This window comes from Phyllobates terribilis, unplaced genomic scaffold, assembly GCF_046119375.1.
Source record: "Phyllobates terribilis strain yellow unplaced genomic scaffold, ASM4611937v1 Scaffold_11__3_contigs__length_659146591, whole genome shotgun sequence".
NCBI lineage: Eukaryota > Metazoa > Chordata > Amphibia > Anura > Dendrobatidae > Phyllobates > Phyllobates terribilis.
This window is the reverse complement of record NW_027362771.1, coordinates 225,276,906-225,297,381: the sequence shown is the minus strand read 5'-3', so window position 1 is coordinate 225,297,381 and position 20,476 is coordinate 225,276,906. Positions and strand designations below refer to the sequence as shown.

Below are 20,476 nucleotides of genomic sequence, written 5' to 3'. Positions count from 1 at the left end.
ATAAAGGGATCGACTGGCTTATCTTTTAAAGGGCTTCACATTAATGTTAACAGTTTGAGTGGGGCGGTGGTAAAAGTTTTGACATACTCCCTTTAGTGTGTCAATATGATACTTTCAATAAATACATCTTTAAGATTCCAATGAGGGGCTAAAATGGCAGTTTGAGTGACCCCCATAGATTCCCTCCAACCAGAGTCAGAGCCTTCTGTTCACCTTTATCCCTGTCTTTATGAAAGCATGTGGGGGCAGCAGTTCAGAACACCACTTCCGTTTCAGAAGTGGAATAAAAGCGACAAACAGCCAGTTCCTACTGTTATGAGAGGGGAGATTTTAAGAGGTTTAACTGTCCAGATTTGTTGTGTTCAGAAAGCTGAGAATATATTAAAATAATGAAATTTATAGTCTCTAATTTCCTGCCTCCTTAGCGCCAGCGACCCCCCCCCCCCCCGTGTGCCCATGTGACTGCTGCAGCCAATCCCTGGCTACACGGTGAAGGTAATATGGGTGGCATATGACCACTGCGGCCTGAGATTAGCTGTCGTAGTTGCTCACTTGCGGTTACAGTTCACAAATATCGGCGGCATGAAAAAGGCTGGGAAATAAGCAAGTGAGAATAAGTTACATTATTATTTCAATGCACTCCTTGCTTTGTGCCTGCCTTACCTCCCAATAAGCTGAACAAGTGCTGCAGCCTCTTCATTGTTTGCCTGTGTGCAGTACCAGGCACAACCACACGGATGAAGGAGTCCAGGCACAGCCACACTAAAATAGATGCTGGACCCCATCATGGTTTGGCGCATAACGTTCACAGTGACACTTGCTGTCATTTATGTAAGCAGTCCTGCACAATGGTGTGATTGAACATGTGACTGTATTTGCACTTGCTCATGTAGACTTGGCAGGAAAACCTTGTCATAAGGCCTTTATTAGGAGGTTGTACATAAATAAACATATCTTACAATAAACAGGTAGCATTAGTTCTTGAAATCTTGGGACATGGCTTAAAGTGAAAATACCATTTTTTTTCTAATGGGATGCCATTGATTTTACATATGGGAATTACATGCCAAAAATGTCATTTATAGCATAGTTGCCTGTGTTACTTCCATAAATTTTACATTCTACAAATCCAAAGCAAGTTTCATACCAGGGTCCATTTATACGGACTGACTGGCAGCGCAATACAACCACCTATCAGTAAACCTTTATCGATCGATGGTTGCTTTATAAATAGAGCAGTGAGTAAGGGTCCGCACTAAAAAGAATAATCGAAGGTTTGTGCCCAGAAGGAAAGGGATGAATATATGGTAGAAGCAACCCTCGGCACAGTTCAATGTTTTGTCATTTATCTGTACATTGTTGATAGGTAGAAATCAAGTATGCAGCAGTTCATATTAGGGTAGTCTGTCACATTGGTGTTCAGTGGCCTCCCTTTTCTTTGTTCTGTGTGGAGGGTTGCTACTGCTTTAGAAACAGTTTACATTGAACTGCCTGTGTAAACAATGTGCACAGTGATCTCTAATAGATCATCCAATGCGCATAGGCTGCCATGGTTTTTGGCATCAAGAGTCCTGTTTTCACAGGGTGACTCACCACCGAGATCAATGATCTTTTGCCTTGCACAAGATATCATCCCACCCGATGAACCAGTATTTTTGCTCAATCACAGCGTGAGTGGCAGCCTGTTTATGCTCAACGTTTGCACACGATTATCTTTCAGTGTAAATGCAGGTTATGGTCAGTGTTAGTAGGCATAACATTGAAAACAATGGGTAGTGCAAATTGAATCCTTTTAGCTTTCCTTGCAGAATAACCACACACTTTAAGAATTCTGCTGCAGAGCACTATAGAAGTCACTTGGCTCAATTAATTATTGCCTGTAACCTCTGTTGTCTCTAGATCCAGAGTGTGCGCAGTCTCCTATATTGTAGCAGGCATACTTCACTCCCTTCAAGGGAATCTGACTGCTGATGCATGCCCAGGAGACTGAGCCGCATGGGAAACTAGTTGAACAGGTGGCTTCTTCCTGCCCAGTGCCCTGGAGTGGCATGTCACCGGGCAGACCTATCACTCAAGGGGAGCATGCAGGGAGAAGTTGCTGGGGAACCCGACTGTCTGACTATTCTCCTGTACACCTCGGTCCTTGGCAGCTGTTAAACTGTTTTTCTCTGAAACACCATAGAGTTCTAGTCCTCTTTCTCTCTGAAGAGAAATACTACATTTCCCAGGGGAGCTATCAAATCTTATAAGTCTCCTCACTCTGACATGCCAGGCTTGGCTTGTCACTCTCCACAAGGAGAGATGTGTACCCCTTAGATCCCCTTCACCAATGTAAGTATCACTGCCTCGTGGTCAGTTCACATTCTGATAATTGCTTTTGGTTTGATGTATGCACCTGGAAATCTCCTGAAATATAAAACCAAATTGAGGCCAATTCTATATCCCACTGTATAGTTATACAGCAGGATGGCACATATAGTTTACCATTGTAGAAAAATAGCTATATGATGCTGTATACATACTGTCTCTGCTTAGAGCTTCTCGCCTGCTGTATTGCTTCCCATAATGCTTTTTCGCAGCTTAAAGGCCTTTTCCAATTTCAGTAAACTATTGTCACAGGCATAGTTCAGTGTAAAGAATAAAAACCAAAAAACAAACAAACTGATAATTACTTAGGATCCAGGGTCCAACACTGTTCCTCCACCACTGCTGCGACATCTGTCGTTTATCTGCAGCACTGACGTCACTGTAACAGCGCTGCAGCTAATCACTGAGCTCAGCAACTCGTGCTGTCTACATAGCCATCGCTGCAGACGAATAAGATGACCAGGTCAGCAGGAGGGAACACAGTGCTGGACCTGGGGAGGGTAAGTTAAGAATAGGTATTTTTTTATTTTTTACACCAAGCGGCGCCTTGGGAAACGGAAAACTCCTTGGAACAAGCCTGTCAAGGTTGTGTGCCTTAAGTCTTACGTCCTCCCAAGTTCAAGATATCTGTATGTATGTCACAAAGAGAAAAGTGCAGATGGAAATTTGCATAAAGAGGTTTAGAGAATTGAAGCCCAGTAATATTGGCAAGTCTCGGGCAGAGGGTTTTGATTCCGAATGGGGTGAGGGTGGGGTATGAACCTAGTTGCAAACACCACTCACAGAGGAAAAGGAAAAACGAATTGTCCTGAGGGATTGACAGCGATGGAACAGAAAAGGGGTGTTTAATTCTTTGTCTCGTCATCTGATCTTTACATTGCTACTATTTGACAGCCCAAGTTGTCAGTGCTGTCTCACGTGCCTGCCTTGACACGAGTGTCACTTGATTATGTTGTACTAGCTATTGAACCCGTTCTACGCCCGGGTGGCGAGCATTTTTATTGGTATATGGTCTCCCATGCTGGTATGTGCTGCCCCCCTCCTGGTATTTGTGCTGCCCCCATCCTGTCCCCACCATCCTATCCTGGTATGCATAGCACCCCATACTCCCAATCCTGGTATGCGTGGTACCCCTCATCCCCCCCCCCCCCAATCCTGGTATGCGTGGTCCCCCTCCCCAATCCTGGTATGCGTGGCGCCCTCATCACTTTCACACTGTACACACATACAAAAAGAAAATAAACAGTTATACTCGCCTTTCTTCTCTGTACTCCAGCGCTGCTGCGTCCTGTTCTGCCGGGGGAGGAGTGCGGCGCTGGAGCACAGGGCTGTTCGGCGCCATTTTGCTGAAGACACTGTAAATGTGTCTTCAGTAAAATGGCGCCGGATAGCGCTATGCGCATGCGCCGATCCAAAAACACACTCCTGCCCCGGTCTCTGGCGAAGAGAGGCGCCGCGGCAACGCTCTTCCCGGTCAGGTAAGTATGCAAGTATGGCGCAGGAGATCGTGGTATGCGTTCAGTGCCTGCGCATACCGTGATCTCTGGTGCCATACACTCCTCTTACCTGTAACGGCTGGATGCCTGCTTTTGTCTGGAGCCAGACTGCGCGTCACGCATGCGCAGTCTATCGAGGCTTCAGACAGAGGGACGCATCCCCCGTTATATTATAGATACCATCTTACAGGATGACAGCTCAGTGATCTGTAGGAGTCACATTATGAGCAGGGAGACCCTACTACGTAATGTACGTTGTCCTCAGACACAAGGGTCCAAGTATTCCCCCTCACTAAATGCAAGGGATGTTAAGACTTGCTGTTACAGAAAGTGAGCATAGAATATTGCTGTGCATATCATCCCAATTAGCCCAGCCTACAGGACAGAGCTAATAACTATTTTGCAATTCTTTTGAAAATAACATTTTTTTTCTTTAAAATTGTGAATTAATCAAATTAAATTCAGTTATCACCCAGCTCTATTGTGATATCCGCATGGCCCAAGAGTAGGTGTAGGAGAAATCCATTGTTTACTGAAGGCCCCCATACACATTAGACTAAATATCCACCAAACCTGCCGATTTCGGACTACAATTTAAAGTGTATGGGGGCTTTCCGACATTTTCCCACCATCGTATATGTTGGAGGTTAATAAGGATCCGGCCTGCTGAATTTTAACGCTTGGCATTCTTGTGTCCGGCAGAGTCGGGAGAGGTGACTATCGGCCAAACAGGCCAACAGCCATATAACGTGTATGGGGCCTTTGTTGGGTGAAAAAATGACTAGATGGAGTCCCCACACAGTGAAAGTTCGATGACAATAGAATAACACCCAATATAAAAGATCATACGTTGTAAAGTAAATTAGTAAGTTGTGTAGTGAAGTCCTTTCTCCTACACTTCCGGTACATTGTGGTTGCAGAGACCCATGGGGTATTCATTACCTTTGCTTAAGTTACAATATGTTTACCTTTCACCCCCTTTAGGGTCACCACACACATAGATGTTGGATGAATGATTCAATTGACTAATGTGTATGGTTGTCTCCCTATTCACTAGTATTTTGCTCCCATACTACAGACCAGATCTGTAATGCCAATTTAAAGTTGATATAAAATATGAATACTTTATGCTACTGATCCTCTGTTTTTAGGCTCTTAAAAAAAAAAATGATACTATTTTACCCAAATTTAAACAACTGAAAATGTCTGTATTATCCCAGGTTCCCCAATCTTCAGGTATTTCCCTTCAATCACAGGTTTGGCAGTTCCACATCTGGCCTAGCGCTTCACATGGCTGAGTATCTTGTGATGGCACTTCACCAGCGCTGTGTGTAAAGGAGACTGGCTGCCTGCAAATTTCAGTAGGGATCCCATGTCGAGTACCCAGAACCCAAGGGAGGTAGTGAACAACACTGATCACAGAAGCATAATGCAGCGTAGTGTAAATTACTGTTTTAAGGATTGTATAGAAGTGTGAATTGTTGTTTTGCCACCTATTCTGTATGCAAAGAATACAGTTTATAAACATACAAAGGTGAATAGAATTTTTACTTTACTCATGTTCATGTGTCTGCTAGCAAGACACCCCAGCTAATGTATAGTCACATTGTGAGCCTAGCTAACTAAACTTCAGTATTTTACTTCTAGCAATAACCATATGGACACCAACACACATTTTCTACATTTTTACATATTTAACATAGATTTTGCTGAAAGGCTTGTTCATAATACCGGACAGAAACAAGTTTAGCCACATAACTGTGACTCAAGCGAATGAGCTACCTTAGCCTTCTGCAGGATACTACACAACCAGTTGGTATCTAATGTTCTCAAATATGAAAGGGAATCAGTCACCAGTTTATTACCAACTAATCTGAGAGCAAGATAATGTAGGGACAGAAAGATGGATCCCAGCAACGTCATTTTCTGGGCTGTTTGCTATGTTTTTTATAAAATCACAGGGGATTATCACTAGAGGACTAGCAAACCTGCTGCCATGTGTTCCTCCATATTCATGATAACCACACCCCCAACACTGACAGCTTTCTGCCTATGCACAGTGTACACACAAAAGCTGTAAATCAGCAGTGTGGGTGGGGTAGATTTGCAGAAGAAAAGAGTGATTTTATCAAAACTATAGCAAGAAACCCAGTAAGTGACACATCACTGGAATCAGTGTCTCTGCCCCTATATCATGCTGCTCTTAGATGGGGTAGCAAAAACTTAATGACAGATTCCCTTTAACCTTTAGTTAGGTGCATTGGACCCCAAGCAAGGTTATCATATTTCTGCAGGGTTGGAAGGTAGGTAACGTCCGTTTCGGTAGCTTTCTACCACTGCTGCCCCTCCTTCCTCATTGCATCATGAGATGGGGCATCAACTACACATGCTGCAGTGATATGCTTGCAGCCAATAGTGTCAATATTTAGGTGTGACTAACTGAAGGATTAGGGGCAAACTGTGGCATTATAGCCACTCACCCACTATATGTCCTAGTTTTACAAAGGGCATACAGTGGCCCTCAAACAGTAAAAGACTGATCTGATCCCTAGAAATGTTGCACTACATTTGTTAAACCTGAATTTTTACTTCTTCCTCTGTACCCTACAGCATAACAAGTTGCACTTTGCTCCTCCATTGGAGAATTGTTGGCCATTTCCAAGGCACTTGCATATGTCATAGCTGCAGAATGGCAAACAAATATGCTGGGGATCATTTCTAGCCTGGCCAAGTTTCCAACAGCAAGGAGCCTTACAGCATTAACTGAGATGATTGAATACCCAGAGGCCTGTAATATGCATCCTGTTGATCTGTAGCCTGGTGCACAGAACAATGTGCGGGAATACAGGATCAGTAGGGGATATGTGCCATTTACAGACAAGACAAGTCCAAGCTTATTCTTCAGAGTAACTCCTTATCAGACGACAAATGTATGTATGTGTATATATTTATATATACAGGTGATTCTCACAAAATTAGAATATCATCAAAAAGTTAATTTCATTTCAGTTCTTCAATACAAAAAGTGAAACTCATGTATTATACAGAGTCATTACAAACAGAGTGATCTATTTCAAGTGTTTATTTCTGTTAATGTTGATGATTATGGCTTACAGCCAATGAAAACGCAAAAGTCATTATCTCAGTAAATTAGAATACTTGATAATGCCAGCTGTTGTTATCTATTGGTCATAAGTGGCTTGACACAAGGAATGCGACTCTTGTAGCCCATGTCCTGGATACGTCTGTGTTTGGTGGCTCTTGAAGCAATGACTACAGCAGCAGTCCACTCCTTGTGACTCTCCCACAAATTTTTGAATGGCCTTTTCTTAACAATCCTTTCAAGGCTGCAGTTATCCCGGTTGCTTGTGCACCTTTTTCTACCACACTTTTTCATTCCACCCAACTTTCCAATAATATGCTTGGATACAGCACTCTGTGAACACCCAGCTTCTTTAGCAATGACCTTTTGTGGCTTACCCTCCTTGTGGAGTGTGTCAGTGACTGCCTTCTGGACATCTGTCAAGTCAGCAGTCTTCCCCCATGATTGTGGAGCCTACTGAATCAGACTAAGGGACCTTTTTAAATGCTTAGGAAGCTTTTGCAGGTGTCTTTTGTTAATTATTCTAATTTACTGAGATAATGACTTTTGTGTTTTCATTGGCTGTAAGCCATAATCATCAACATTAACAGAAATAAACACTTAAAATACCGTATTTTTTTGGACTATAAGACATTTTTTTTCCTCAAATTTTGGAGGAAAGTGAGGGGTGTGTCTTATAGTCCGAATACTATCTCCCTGTATATACTGTGGCTCTGCGTGGTATGAGGCCTGGGGGAGCAGCAGCAGGGGATCAGCGAGGCACAGGAGGCAGCATCCGACTGCTTCAGCCTGCACTGTGCCCGCTACTAAAAAAAAATTAATATTCCCTGGGGAGCAGGGAATATTCATTTTCCTTAATAGCCGGCTCACTGTACCGCAGCGCTGCTCCTGCTGCTGTCGGTGTGCCTGCTATTAAAGCTCATGAATATTCACTACAACCCACTACCATGGGTTGTAGTGAATATCCATGGTCTTTAATAGCAGGCACACCGACCGCGGAGCGGCAGCAGGAGCCGCGCTGCGGTACAGTGTGTGTGCTCTCACACTTTTTTGGATGGAGGCTCAAGGGGTGCCAAGCATACCAGGATGGGGGATAAAGGGGTGCCATGCATACCAGGATGGGGGAATCAAGGGGTGCCATGCATACCAGGATGGGGGAATCAAGGGGTGCCATGCATACCAGGATGGGGGAATTGAGGGGTGCCATGCATACCAGGATGGGGGAGTCGAGGGGTGCCATGCATACCAGAGTGGGGGCTCAAGGGGTGCCATGCATACCAGGATGGAGGATATTAACAGAATTGGGGGACATTACCCCAATATCAGTGTCAGCAGCAGACTGCCTCCCCTATAACAGTGCATCATGACCACATCTTTTTTCTTAAATATTTTTTTTTACTATTTTCCTCCTCTAAAACCTAGGTGCGTCTTATGGTCCGGTGTGTCTTATAGTCTGAAAATACGGTAGATCACTGTTTGTAATAACTCTATATATGAGTTTCTTTTTTGAATTTAAGAGCTGAAATAAACTTTTTGATGTTCTAATTTTGTGAGAAGCACATATGTGTGTAATATAAATATATATACAGGGTTGTCCAAAAGTAGGTGGACAGAAAGTGTAATAAGGTTATGAAGGGGGAGATTTATCAAACATGGTGTAAAGTGAAACTGGCTCAGTTGCCCTTAGCAACCAATCAGATTCCACTTTTCACTCCTCACAGACTCTTTGGAAAAAAAAGGTCTTTATTTCCAACAAGATGGGGCCCCTCCACATTATTCAAGAGTAGTCCGCGAGTATCTTGATGAAACATTTCCTAATAAAGAGGCCCACTTGATTGATCGGCACGTTCACCAGACTTGACCCCAATGGATTTTTTCTTTTGGGGCGTACTCAAGGACAAAGTTTATAGTCGGAAACCAAAAAGTGTCAGTGATTTTGAAAAATGACATAAGAGATGCATTTCAGGAAATTAATACCCAAAGAGACTTGTGCAAAAAAGTTTGTTGAAGCGTAAGAGGCGACTTCAAAGCTGTGCAAATTGTAATGGAAAACGGTTTGAGCACCTGCGTTGATAAAATTTAAGGGCTTTTGTATTATTGTTCAGAATAAAATGTAATTGTCAATGTTATGCTTGTGTTAGTAAATATAATTTTATATATAAATCAAAATAAATGTTATTATTTTCTGTCCACCTACTTTTCGACCACCCTGTATATTATAATCTTTTAATTTTTTTGAACTCCAAAAGTAACGAAGCAAGTCTGGACAATATGAAAACCAATTTAAAATGTGTAATGTCTAGTCTGCTGAAACCCACATGGTATGTGTACCAAAGATCTGCTACTAATGGTCTACTCCCACAATAGATAAATCTAGCAAAGAAAACAAAGGGTGTCAATAGTATAAAATACCATGGCTACATAAAGAATACAGAACACATAAAATATATTTCTAGAAAATATTCTTCATCTTTGTAACATTTAAGTCATTAACACGAGGCCAATAACTATATGTGACAAATGCACCAACTTTGAGTTGACGTTGCTGAGACAGTAATCATTCATGTGCCGAACATAAGCTAAACAAAGAACAGGTAATATATGCTCCAAAAAAACTATTCAGTGAAATATACCAAATTGTCAATAACATGTAGACAAAAAATAAAAAGCAACGCATAGAACGCAACTACAAAGTGTTAGTCAAATACAAAATTATACTAATGAGGCACTCAATGTAGAAAATGCATGTGTCATTAGACTGTAAAGATACTTTATAAGAACAGGTGTGAAGTCTTAGTTTCTAATGATTTGTAACAGCAGTCCAAAAATGAAACGCTGTATTTTCCGTTATAGCGATCTTCTACCCAGACATTAAATTTGACTTTACAATTCTGAAGAGGAGGGGAAGCTTTAGACTTTGCGCAGCACACACCATGCCACTGTGGCAGTTATTATGGACACCATAAGAAGGGCGAGGGGCACGAACTATACAAGGGAGGTTATTGGGTATGGTAATTATACATCAAAACTGTTAAGTCATATTTAATGTTGGGAATTGAGGGTGTATAACATGTACAAGCACAAATAACTCCCTGCTATTAAAGGGTTTGTCCCCTGCTCTGTCTTCAGGAGCATACCGGTACTCAGCCTCCTGGTGTCCTGCTTGCCAGGGGAGAAGTGCTCTCCTGATGAGTGATCGTTCAGAACAATGCCTATGTTATGCCATGAACAGGACCATTGTGGAGGTGGGATCATGTTAGGCTTACGTAAGTCCTCGAGTGTTAAACCCTGATAGTTTTTTACGCACTTGGGCCACATTGACATGTGTTGCATTGTTCTACATACAGTGTGATGCACATGGACAGGGCTATAAAAGTATACAACATCCTCTATTCGGCCGTGGGCTTGTTTCAGATTTGCCATAGATCTAGGGGTGGGCAACCCTGCTGATATAATAAATTTTATATATATATATATATTTATTTATATTATATTATGAAGAAATGCACATTTCTGTGGACTTTAGAAGGAGGTTTTTGGGGGCAGGTGATTTTGCTTATAGACCTTTTAAAATCCATATTCTTCATGAATAAGAGGAGTGACAAAGTGCTTCTAACAAAAATGGGGCAGCTTTGCAAACCATATTCCACCATATGTTTTACAGCTCTTAATGCTGACCGATACATTCCATGGCAGCACGCAGAAATCAAGCCCTATGTAGTGTGATGGTGGACTCCTATACTAAGATACATTCACAGGGCTACCAAGAAGTAGGGCGGTATGTGCCATTGGAGAATGCCTTTTGAAATTGAGGAAAGATGGTGCTATGATGTATGTAAAGCGCTGCGGAATATGTCGGCGCTATATAAAAATAAAGATTATTATTATCTACAGAGTGAGGCTGTTTGATATATGCTTTCCATATGTAATAATAGCCTCAACACATGCCACCAACAGCTCGATAGGCTTCATTGACTTATGACTTCCATCGCTCTTTACCAGGGTGTTTTGTGATTTTTATGGGAGAACACCTTTGCACACAGTATTTCTCCTGCCAAATATGACGGCAGCTACGATGGAGGCAGCTTCTGACAGGCATGTGGACGTAGGATGTAGCTGGTCAGGATAAATGGCTTTTGTTCACATCACTATAGCTTCCAACTGCTTCTGAGACATGCCAGGTTCTGTGTTTGTAGTATTCCAGAATCTTTTGCCTTTTTACTCAAATGCACAAATAAGGAACAGCAAAGTAATCTTCCTAGTGTAATAATACTGATTGCTTCAATAAAGGCAGAAGGAATGTACTTGCCAGTCAGCATTTACAACAGGAAATATTGGTCTTTTTCTTCCTTAGGGAGAGGAGATTGGAATTTAGATCCTTTTGCAGCATTTAGAGTTAACATGCAAAAAGCACAACCAGATTTACTGACTGCAAACAATTATTAACTTACAGACAACCTCTCTGGTCATATTCTTACTCGGCTGCTTTGCTACCTTTAAATTGTGTGGGCAAACCCTCTAATATACACATTAGAAAGATAGATAGATGTAAAAATGATGCTTAGAGGAGCAACTTCATGGGATCAGATTTCCCCACTTTGTTAAAACAGAAAATCTTAGTGAACTAAGTGTTGCCAATGTCACTTGCAGGTTTGAACAACTAATACTAAGACTAGGTTCACATGTTGCGTTTCTGTTGCTTTTTTAAAGCTTTTTTGTTGACTGAATTGGAAAACTGGTGCTTTTTTTGAAAACTACAGCCTGTCAATTCTTTCAGAATTTCAGAAATGTTGCCATCAGTTTTTGCATCGTTTTTAGTGGAAAAAAAGCGTGTACAGCTGGATGTGAAACTCGTTTGTATGTGATTTTTTTTTTTTTTTTTTTCTTTTCTTTGCCTTCCCAAGTTTAAGTTTTAGATCAAAATGTGCCCTCACATGAGCAGGGCTGTTAGTATTAGTACAATTTAATTAAATTAGTGATATATGAAAAGTAAACCATGCCTGACCATCTCAATGGCCTACCAATATCTTAGGTAAACTATGCCTGACCAGTAGAACCACCCCCCCTGCTTTTCATGAACTCGTATGAACTTTTTTTTGTTCAGAACAGTAACTGTTTTTTCAGACAAAAACCTTTTTTTCCACTAAATAATGTGATCAAATTGCCCTTTTTTTTTCCAAAACTGTTATATTTTTCACATATGTCTTGCATTGGCGGCCTAACACCTTGCATTGTTCAGTCTTGTATGGTGGAAGCAAAGCTGAACTTTAGGATCCTGAAAAAAAACGTAAAGTAATGCAGCAAAAAAGCCAGAAAAACCTGCTTTTTGACTGAAGCTCTTTTAGGCTGAGTTCACACGATGCGTTTTTAATGCATTTCCGCGGCGTTTTTGCAGTTGCGGAAATGCATTAAAAACGCATGGTAGAAGGGCAGCAATGTTCCCCAATTGAAATCCACATGTGCTGTGCCCATGATGCGGATTTTTCCGCAGCGTAAACGCTGCGCTCAAAAAGCAGCATGTCAATTAATTTTGCGTAAACGCAGCGTTTTCACCGCCATTGACTTGCATTAGAACGCGCCAATTCCGCAAGACTGCATTTGTACTTGAGCTATTGCCGCGTTCTAATGTGCGGATGGTACCCGGGTGTGGAGGAGAGGAGAGTCTCATCCGCACCCAGGTACCATTAAAAAAGCTGTAAAAAAAGAATAAAATAAAAAATAAATGTATACTTACCTTCTGTCGGCCTGCGCACCGCTCCTGCTTGGTTCCCGGCACTTGGCAGTGAGTTGAAGGACCTGCGCTGACGTCAGAGTCATGTAACGGGTCACGTGACGCTGACGTCGGCAGGTCTTTCAATTCAAAGTTGCTGGCAAGGGAGAATGGATTGAGCAGGACAGCGCGGGCCATCGGAGGCAAGTATATACACTCTCTTCTCACACTATATAAATCTATGCTGTTTGCATGGATTTATATAGTGTGACCTAGTCGTCAAGCACTTTCCAAGTGATGCTAAAATCGCCTGGAAAGCGCTTGTCAATCCGCATGCGATGCGGAAACGCATGTGAATCCGCATGTATTCTGCAGGAAAAACGCATGCACAATCTGCATGTGTTTTTTCTGCCAGGGAGATGCAGAAATGATGCCGAAATTTTCTGCTTCATTTCTGCATCGTGTGCACATACCCTTACTGCCAAGAGATCAGGTTTTGGGTGCAGAAAAAAAGCAGCAAAAAGCAACGTATGAACATAGTACAATTTCTGTAGCAAGTCTGGAATAGGCTGCTGCAGCAATTCATGAAGGGTTTTTTTTTGTGGATCGCCTGATTTTTAAAAAAACAAAACACTATACTAGCCCCCTTGGCACTTCCTTGGTAATGCAGACTGGATACCTGACAGCAAAAAGTCATCATGTGAATTCTGCAGCCTGTGATTGTCAGTAGAACTAATGACATGTCACCACTAGGCATAGAGATGTTGGTAGGGATGACAGAAGTGCTGTCACTGCAGTGCCATGAAATGTGAGTTTTATGGTCATTTTTTAATATAATATTTGGTTAATGTATGGTAATCTGCAACAAATATGCAACATTTAGGATTTGAATTTCATTAAATTTCTTTGCGCTCAGTGTAATGTCTCATGCAAATGGTGGGAGTGTGCATGGATAAGCTAATCGCAAGGGGATCTCCCTGATAAAAAGCAATGCAGGCAAAGCCTTTAGGCTAGGGCTCACCAATGATGCCCCCACAAGGCTCTCTAAAATGGCTGCAACCTATTGCATACAAAAGGGGCAAGCGACTGCTACAATTGGGGTTCCTGTCATGGCCACTTGCTACTTTCTTTCATGGTAGTCACATGCATGTTTTCCTGATATTTTCAGCAGGTGTGTGACAAGAACATTGTGTATTATGTAGAAAAGCTGAAATTCTGAGAAATGAACCCATTTTCTGTACTTCAATGGTTGCTGGATGTAGGGTGGGGATTACAGAACACTGCACCACTTATTTTTTTGGTTTTGCTGGAATTGTTCTGAACTTTTCTTTTCGGCATTTGCTCGCAATGCGCTGGTGTGGATGTTGTAAAGGTTATAATGAATGAACTGTTTATTTGAAGCATCCTGCAAACTGATCAAGACAGGCGCTTGGTATGTTCACTGTGGGCTTTGTGCAATGCGGTTGTGGAAGTGGGAAGAGTATGTAAAGGCTTCCTACACTTTACTGCTTCCCTGTAATTGTTGCTTTGCATGCCCGCTTCTTAAAGAGGACCTGACACTAATTCAAGAAGTGCCCAGTTTTTGCATATATAGATATAGATTTTTTTTTCATCTGCATCCAGTTCCAGAGATGAGGGTCTTTTAATTTTGTGCTACTTTTTATGGTCTTAACCAAGAGGGTGAAATTCACAGGATTCTCGGTAGCCGTGTCTTTAGGCTACTTTACACACAGTAATTACCCCGTTAGCCACACCGCTTGTAAACACCATGAAAAGTAGTGTCTCTTTATGGCGGATTAAAAAGAGAAAATTTCGAGAGCAGTAGGAATAAACTTTGACTTGGTGACAGGTCGTCTTTAACTTAGAAAAAAAATCAGCCGTGTCTTGAGCTCCGTTTTATTAGTTTTTCTTTTTTTTTTTTTTGTGGTAAATATATGTAATAGATATATTTTATTTAATATGTATGATGTACCGTTATCTTGATGGTATCAAGCCATCGAGTTGCTGGTCTTTCTCTTCGACTTGTTCCTTCTTTTCTTACTACAATTATGTCCTTCTCCAGTGATTGCTCTCTTAAGATGATTTTTAAAGCAGTCTTAATCATTGTTCTCAGCAGCTCCCCACCCTGTGTAAACCAGACATGTGCTGCTGATGATATTCTATGAGCACATAACAAACCTGTTAATAGCCTGTTTAAACCGGCTATTAAATGACTGCCGATCGGCAAATGCTATATGTAACAAATTGGCAGTTGTTTAATGGCCACAGGTCGTCCAATGTAAATGCACCCTAAGGGCTCTTTCACACATCAGTGTGTCCGGTATGTGTGGTGATAGTTTCCACACGTACTGGAGACACTGACACATGTAGACCTATTCATTTGAAGGGGTCTGTGTACATGTCAGTGTGTTTAAACGGACTGTGTGTAAGTGTGATCCACACGTAGACATGTCTGTTTTTGGCTGGCAGCATGAATCACATGGACCCATTCAAGTCAAAGGGGTCCGTGTAAACACGTACTGCATACGGATGACATCCATGTGACACGTACTGGCGCTTGGGAATCACCGGTACAGTTAGCGCTGTTCCCAAGCGTCGGGTGCTGAACGCTGCCCTCATCATATTCCCCTGCCGGCACTGCGATCAGCACCAGCAGGGATGATGATGAGAGTTGTACTCTGCTCCCGGTGTCTCCACCTGTAAAAATAAGAAAATAAAAAAATCGAAATACTCTCCTGTCCTAAGCGTCTCCCGCTCTAATCCATGTGACCGCTCACACCAAGGATCCGGGGAGAATAACTGAGCGCAGCAGAGGTCAGGGGCCCGCTCGCTGCAGGAGTCATTTTCCCCGGCTCCTCTGCTGAGCGGTCGCATGTATTACAGCGGGGGACACTTAAAACAGGTGAGGTATATGGATTTTTTTATTTTATTCTTATTTTTTCAGGTAGACACTGTGGGAGCTGTCACTACTACCCTCATCATGGTCCCCTGCTGGTTCTGATCGCAACGCCGACAGGGGACTATGATGAGGGCAGCGTTCAGCACCTGGGAACAGCACTAACTGTACCGGTGATTCCCAAACGCCAGTACGTGTGCTCGTGATGCGGCACATGGCTGCCACACAGGTGCACACCTGCACAGCTATCTCCGGTACGGGTTTTTCCGGTACCGGAAATATCCGGACATGGGAAACCGGCCTAAGGCAGAGAGAACTATGGTTTACATACCGATTATGCTAAATGGGAAACAATGCACTGCCAATCATCTTTATCCAGAACTAAAGTTGACTGTGCATTGAGGTGTATAGTCCATTATCTCTGTAAATGTAAACTGTGGTTAATAATTACATATATCCACAGAAGAACACTTTTGTGGTATTTATTCTTTCCTGACTTTAGTACTATAGCATATAATAAAAAATATTAGTTTTGTCCTGGTAGATTTATAAAAACCTAGATTTTTTGTTTTTAAATACAGGTATAATCTGTGCTTAAATCACTTCCTTATGAATTTGCTCTTTAAATGTTCAAATTCCTCTAAAATGAAGATAAAAAAGACGCAACTTTGCATTATGGGTCCTATTTATCATAGTTTTTATGCAAAAATTCTGGCGTTAAAAGCTTTGAAAAGTTGCAAAATGTTGAAGCAATTAGAGGCTGTCCTAAAATTGAGACTGTGTGCTCTCATGCCATTTTCGCCCAACTCCTGACAAATTAGACGGGGTTTGACAATCCCCACACGACAATTCATGATGATCAGCCTCATTCCTTAAGCCACAAATCTTACCACAGTCCCTGACAGGAGTAAGATTTATGTCGAAGAGCCTCTTAATGAATTTATGAATTTGGACCGTCTGACTCCAGCATGCCCCCTCATCAAGACCAGCATGATTAATGCGGCCAAAATCTTAATTAAAAAATGTTCTACTGTTTTTGGGTCTACAGTTCCCATGCAGGACTATGCAACTGACTTAAATCATGCAGTCAAATTTCTTTCAAATCGTCCTGTAGTTTTTGCTAACGGGCAAGGCTAGTAAGGAGTATTGGGGATATCTGCCAGCATTATAATCAGCTTCGCCCCAGGAATGCCTGTTAAAATCACGAATACCTTATTTCTGAAGGTGTTTGTCCAAGCCCACCTCTTTAGATTCCCTTTACTGTCGCGTATCAGTAGTGGAGCACAAGTGCGCACAGGACTTGTTTCTGTTACTGTGGCTGCAAAAGTAGCAAAATAGAAGGAAATCTTAAAGAAGGTAAAAAAAAGCCTGTTGCTTCTTTTTTTTTTCATTTTAGATGCATTGAGTCAATGAAAAAAAACAAAAGTGTTGTCAGAGGTCGTAGAAAATATAACTAGATTTCTACTTTATCAGATTGTAATTGAACCATTTTATTCCCCACCTCTTTCTACAGACCATTAATTCAGCTGTTGTTCAACTATATGCCTCAGACCGTAATTCTATGTGGGTGAAGAAATGCTGTGGAGTAGTATGCCTGGTGAAGGACAATCCACAAAGATCATATTTCATTAGAGTGTATGATATAAAGGTAAGTCACAGTTACTTGTCTTGCATCCATTTTTCTACATAAGACACAAGTATCTGCAGAAGATCTCTTCTCTTTGGGAGCATGTGAGTGTTTACATTGTGGATACGACTAAAAGAGACATAGGGGTAAATCAAATCTAACCTGTAATCCTGCAATGTTGACCGAGAAGAATACAAACTCCCCTGAGGCAGTAACCTGTAACTTGTGATACAATATTAGAGAAAAACATCCACACCTCCACTTGAACTCCATGAATTAACCATTAGAACATCCAATGGCAGACGGGATGCTGCCAGCTTCAGAAGTGCGCCTGCAAAGCTGTATAGGAAATGGCTAGCAAGCGGGCTCAGGCGTGCTGTAAATACTCATGGCTGTTACTCAGCCATTACTTGCCGGGTATGAGGTGAGCCCGCTCCATACACCGATTTGTGCCGCGGATGTCTGCAAGGTGTTAATAAACATATGCGGAAGGTGTTCAACTCTGAATCTTGTACTAACTGGTAACAGCGACCCAATCCAAGTATCTTCCGTCAAAACTTTGGCATTTTTCATCTCCTCTCATTTTCCAGTTAATTTTTTATAATTTGTTTTTTTTTTAATTGTTTTGTCTTTCTGTAAAACGAATTAAATAACAGCCAATGTTGTGTAGACGACAGCTTTTAATTGCATTTTGTTTTCTTCCTTAGGATGGTCGTCAACTGTATGAACAAGAACTTTATTATAACTTTGTATATAATAGCCCAAGATCCTATTTTCACACATTTGCTGGTGATGTAAGTAAATAAACTGTATACATGTGTTGTGTAACAGATATCAAACAACTTCAGTGTTACATCCATGGTGGAATCACTGCTAGGTTTTAGGATTGACAAGACTCCACCGCTTACAAACATGCTCTACATCATGCAAGAAAATAGTTTTCTGGTCCTCCCCCCCCAAAAAAAATCTAGAAAGGTCTAAACTTTGGACATAATTCAATGAGACGTTTCCCAAAGCAAAATAGGTGGAAGGGATTCAGTAACATTGGATAACGTCACAAAAAAGGTCTCTTCTTATTTTGGTTGTGTATTTTGTATACGTTATGTGATTGCAGCCAGGTATGTTTTAGGCTGAAATGCTGCCTCGTCTCAGAGTAAACATACTGTGCAAGCCGGCTTGGGGCTATTAGAGGCATCACTATTCTGATGTGGTCCCTGCTGGTTTCTTCCCATCCCACTTTAGTTGTTTGCTAGGTCTGTTCCTGTGTGTGTACATAGCATGAGACCTGTCAGTCATGGTGAGTGGGATGGGGAGCAGCTTCCAGGAACCACATCAGACTAGTTGGGTCTCTCCCAATGGTACCTGGCTGGCTTTTCAAAGTATGTTTACTCTAAAACACCGCAGCATTTCAGCATAAAGCATACCCACTTGCAATCGTGCAGTTAGGCTCTCATTCATGTCCTAGTTTGAGTAGTAGGAAGCTAATGACAAGTAAGCTATAAATGTGACATTATATGTGTATACATCCTGGGCTGGAAAGTGTTAAGAGACAGAAAGATCTCTCATTGCATTTATGAATTGTTTTTATTTTTGTGCTACAGGCATGTCAAATTGGTCTAAACTTTGCAAGTGAAGAGGAAGCAAAAAGATTCCGGATAGCGATAGCTGAATTGCTTGCAAGGAGGCCTAAAAAACCCGGTATGATTGATAACATTGTATTGCTAATCCTTGATTGATAATCCTTGTATTGGTTTGGAATGATGAGGGATACATACATGGTATATTTGTAGGCCATCTGCTGATATCCTTATTGCAGTTTACTACATGATGCAATTTGTTGGGAGAGAAGTGTTCAGCCACCCATTTGTAGTGGTCTGTGACATGCGTCAGAGCAGGATTGTTTATGGGTCATTTTGACAGCTTTATTTTTCATACACAGGCCACTATTCATCAAGGCAAGCGTTGTTCGCTAGTCTTGATGAGACGTGCTGGTGTCATATTCTCCTGAGTCATTAGAGGCATACGCCTTAATGAATCGGGTCTATCAAACTAACTATTTGCACTTCCGTGTGCACCTCGTGGCAAATTGTACTCCAGTCCTTTATGATTAAACTATATAATTAATATATGAAAAATAGATCCAGGTATTTAACCCAATTAAACACCTAAATGAGAGTATGGAGTGCAGGCATGGGTGACCAGCTTTTGACTTCTTTTTGTTTAATTGGGTTAAATACACTGATATATTTTTCTAAAACGAAACAAATCCCCTAATGAATCCTAAGCGGAGGAAACGTGCCAGGAATCTTTAAGTAAATAAATTGGGACCCTTCTTTTGGGAGCCAATGGGTCATCTGTGAATGGTCCTTGTTAGGACAGGAGTCAATGGGTTTGAGGATCAGACAGATGTAAGGGATAGACAGCATCAGATCCCCTTCTTCTACTCCGACTCTGCCTTTATGGATCTACCAAATGGGTGAGATCATTCCTTTTCATTATAAGCTATATGATGCACTCATTTGATTAGCAGTTATCTGATACATTTGATCACCCTTATTGAATGTATGTTCACTATATAATGCACTCATCACTTTGCGTATCTGCTTGATCTGTTAAACAGGCAAGATCTAAAACTGCTTTCTATATGATACATTCAACGCTTTATTAGCAGTGAATAGATGAATATCTGTATTTAGAGTTGGAAAATAACCTTTTGCGTGTGATTGAGTCTAGGAGAAGGTAACATTAGATCTAATACCACAACCCTGTAGTTATATCAGCACACAGATGGATATTTACACTATACCTCCATTTGTATTCCATTAAAGAAAGGGGTGGACTCGTGATTGGCTCATTACCTGAGTCTATACCTAGTGGGATTCCCACATGAGAACTGCATAATTGTGCTTTGGCAGATATTTAGTCACCATACCAATGATCTGTCTGCTGGGGCACAATAGACTTTTTGATTTTATAAGTGTGGCAAAGACATTTTAATTGATTAAAATAAAATTGATATTTTAATTTATATTCTCATATTCCCTGCTGTATTGTTTGTGTTACTACATTGTAGTTAAGTGAATGCAAGACATGTTGAAGTTCGTAATAACTGTAAAGTTCTATAATGGCCTTTTTCTCTTCCAGATAAAAAGAGAGAACCTCCAAATGGTAAGTTACAGAAGGTCTGAGGGTTTTTTCCAACCCTTTTTAAGTAGCATTAGTGCGCTGACCAGCTTGCTGTATTTGAAACTGATTATTGTCATTGTTTTTGCACTTT

General features: G+C 41.4%; 1 protein-coding gene across 1 annotated transcript in view; it reads left to right on the top strand.

The window, feature by feature from the left end:
• Window positions 1-20,476, top strand: part of WASL (WASP like actin nucleation promoting factor) — a 37,852-nt gene that overhangs the window by 4,720 nt on the left and 12,656 nt on the right. The window contains exons 2-5 of the mRNA XM_073652077.1: window positions 17,086-17,220; window positions 17,907-17,993; window positions 18,801-18,897; window positions 20,344-20,367. Coding sequence (XP_073508178.1) covers window positions 17,086-17,220; window positions 17,907-17,993; window positions 18,801-18,897; window positions 20,344-20,367 — 343 coding nt within the window. The remainder of the gene's footprint in view (window positions 1-17,085; window positions 17,221-17,906; window positions 17,994-18,800; window positions 18,898-20,343; window positions 20,368-20,476) is intronic.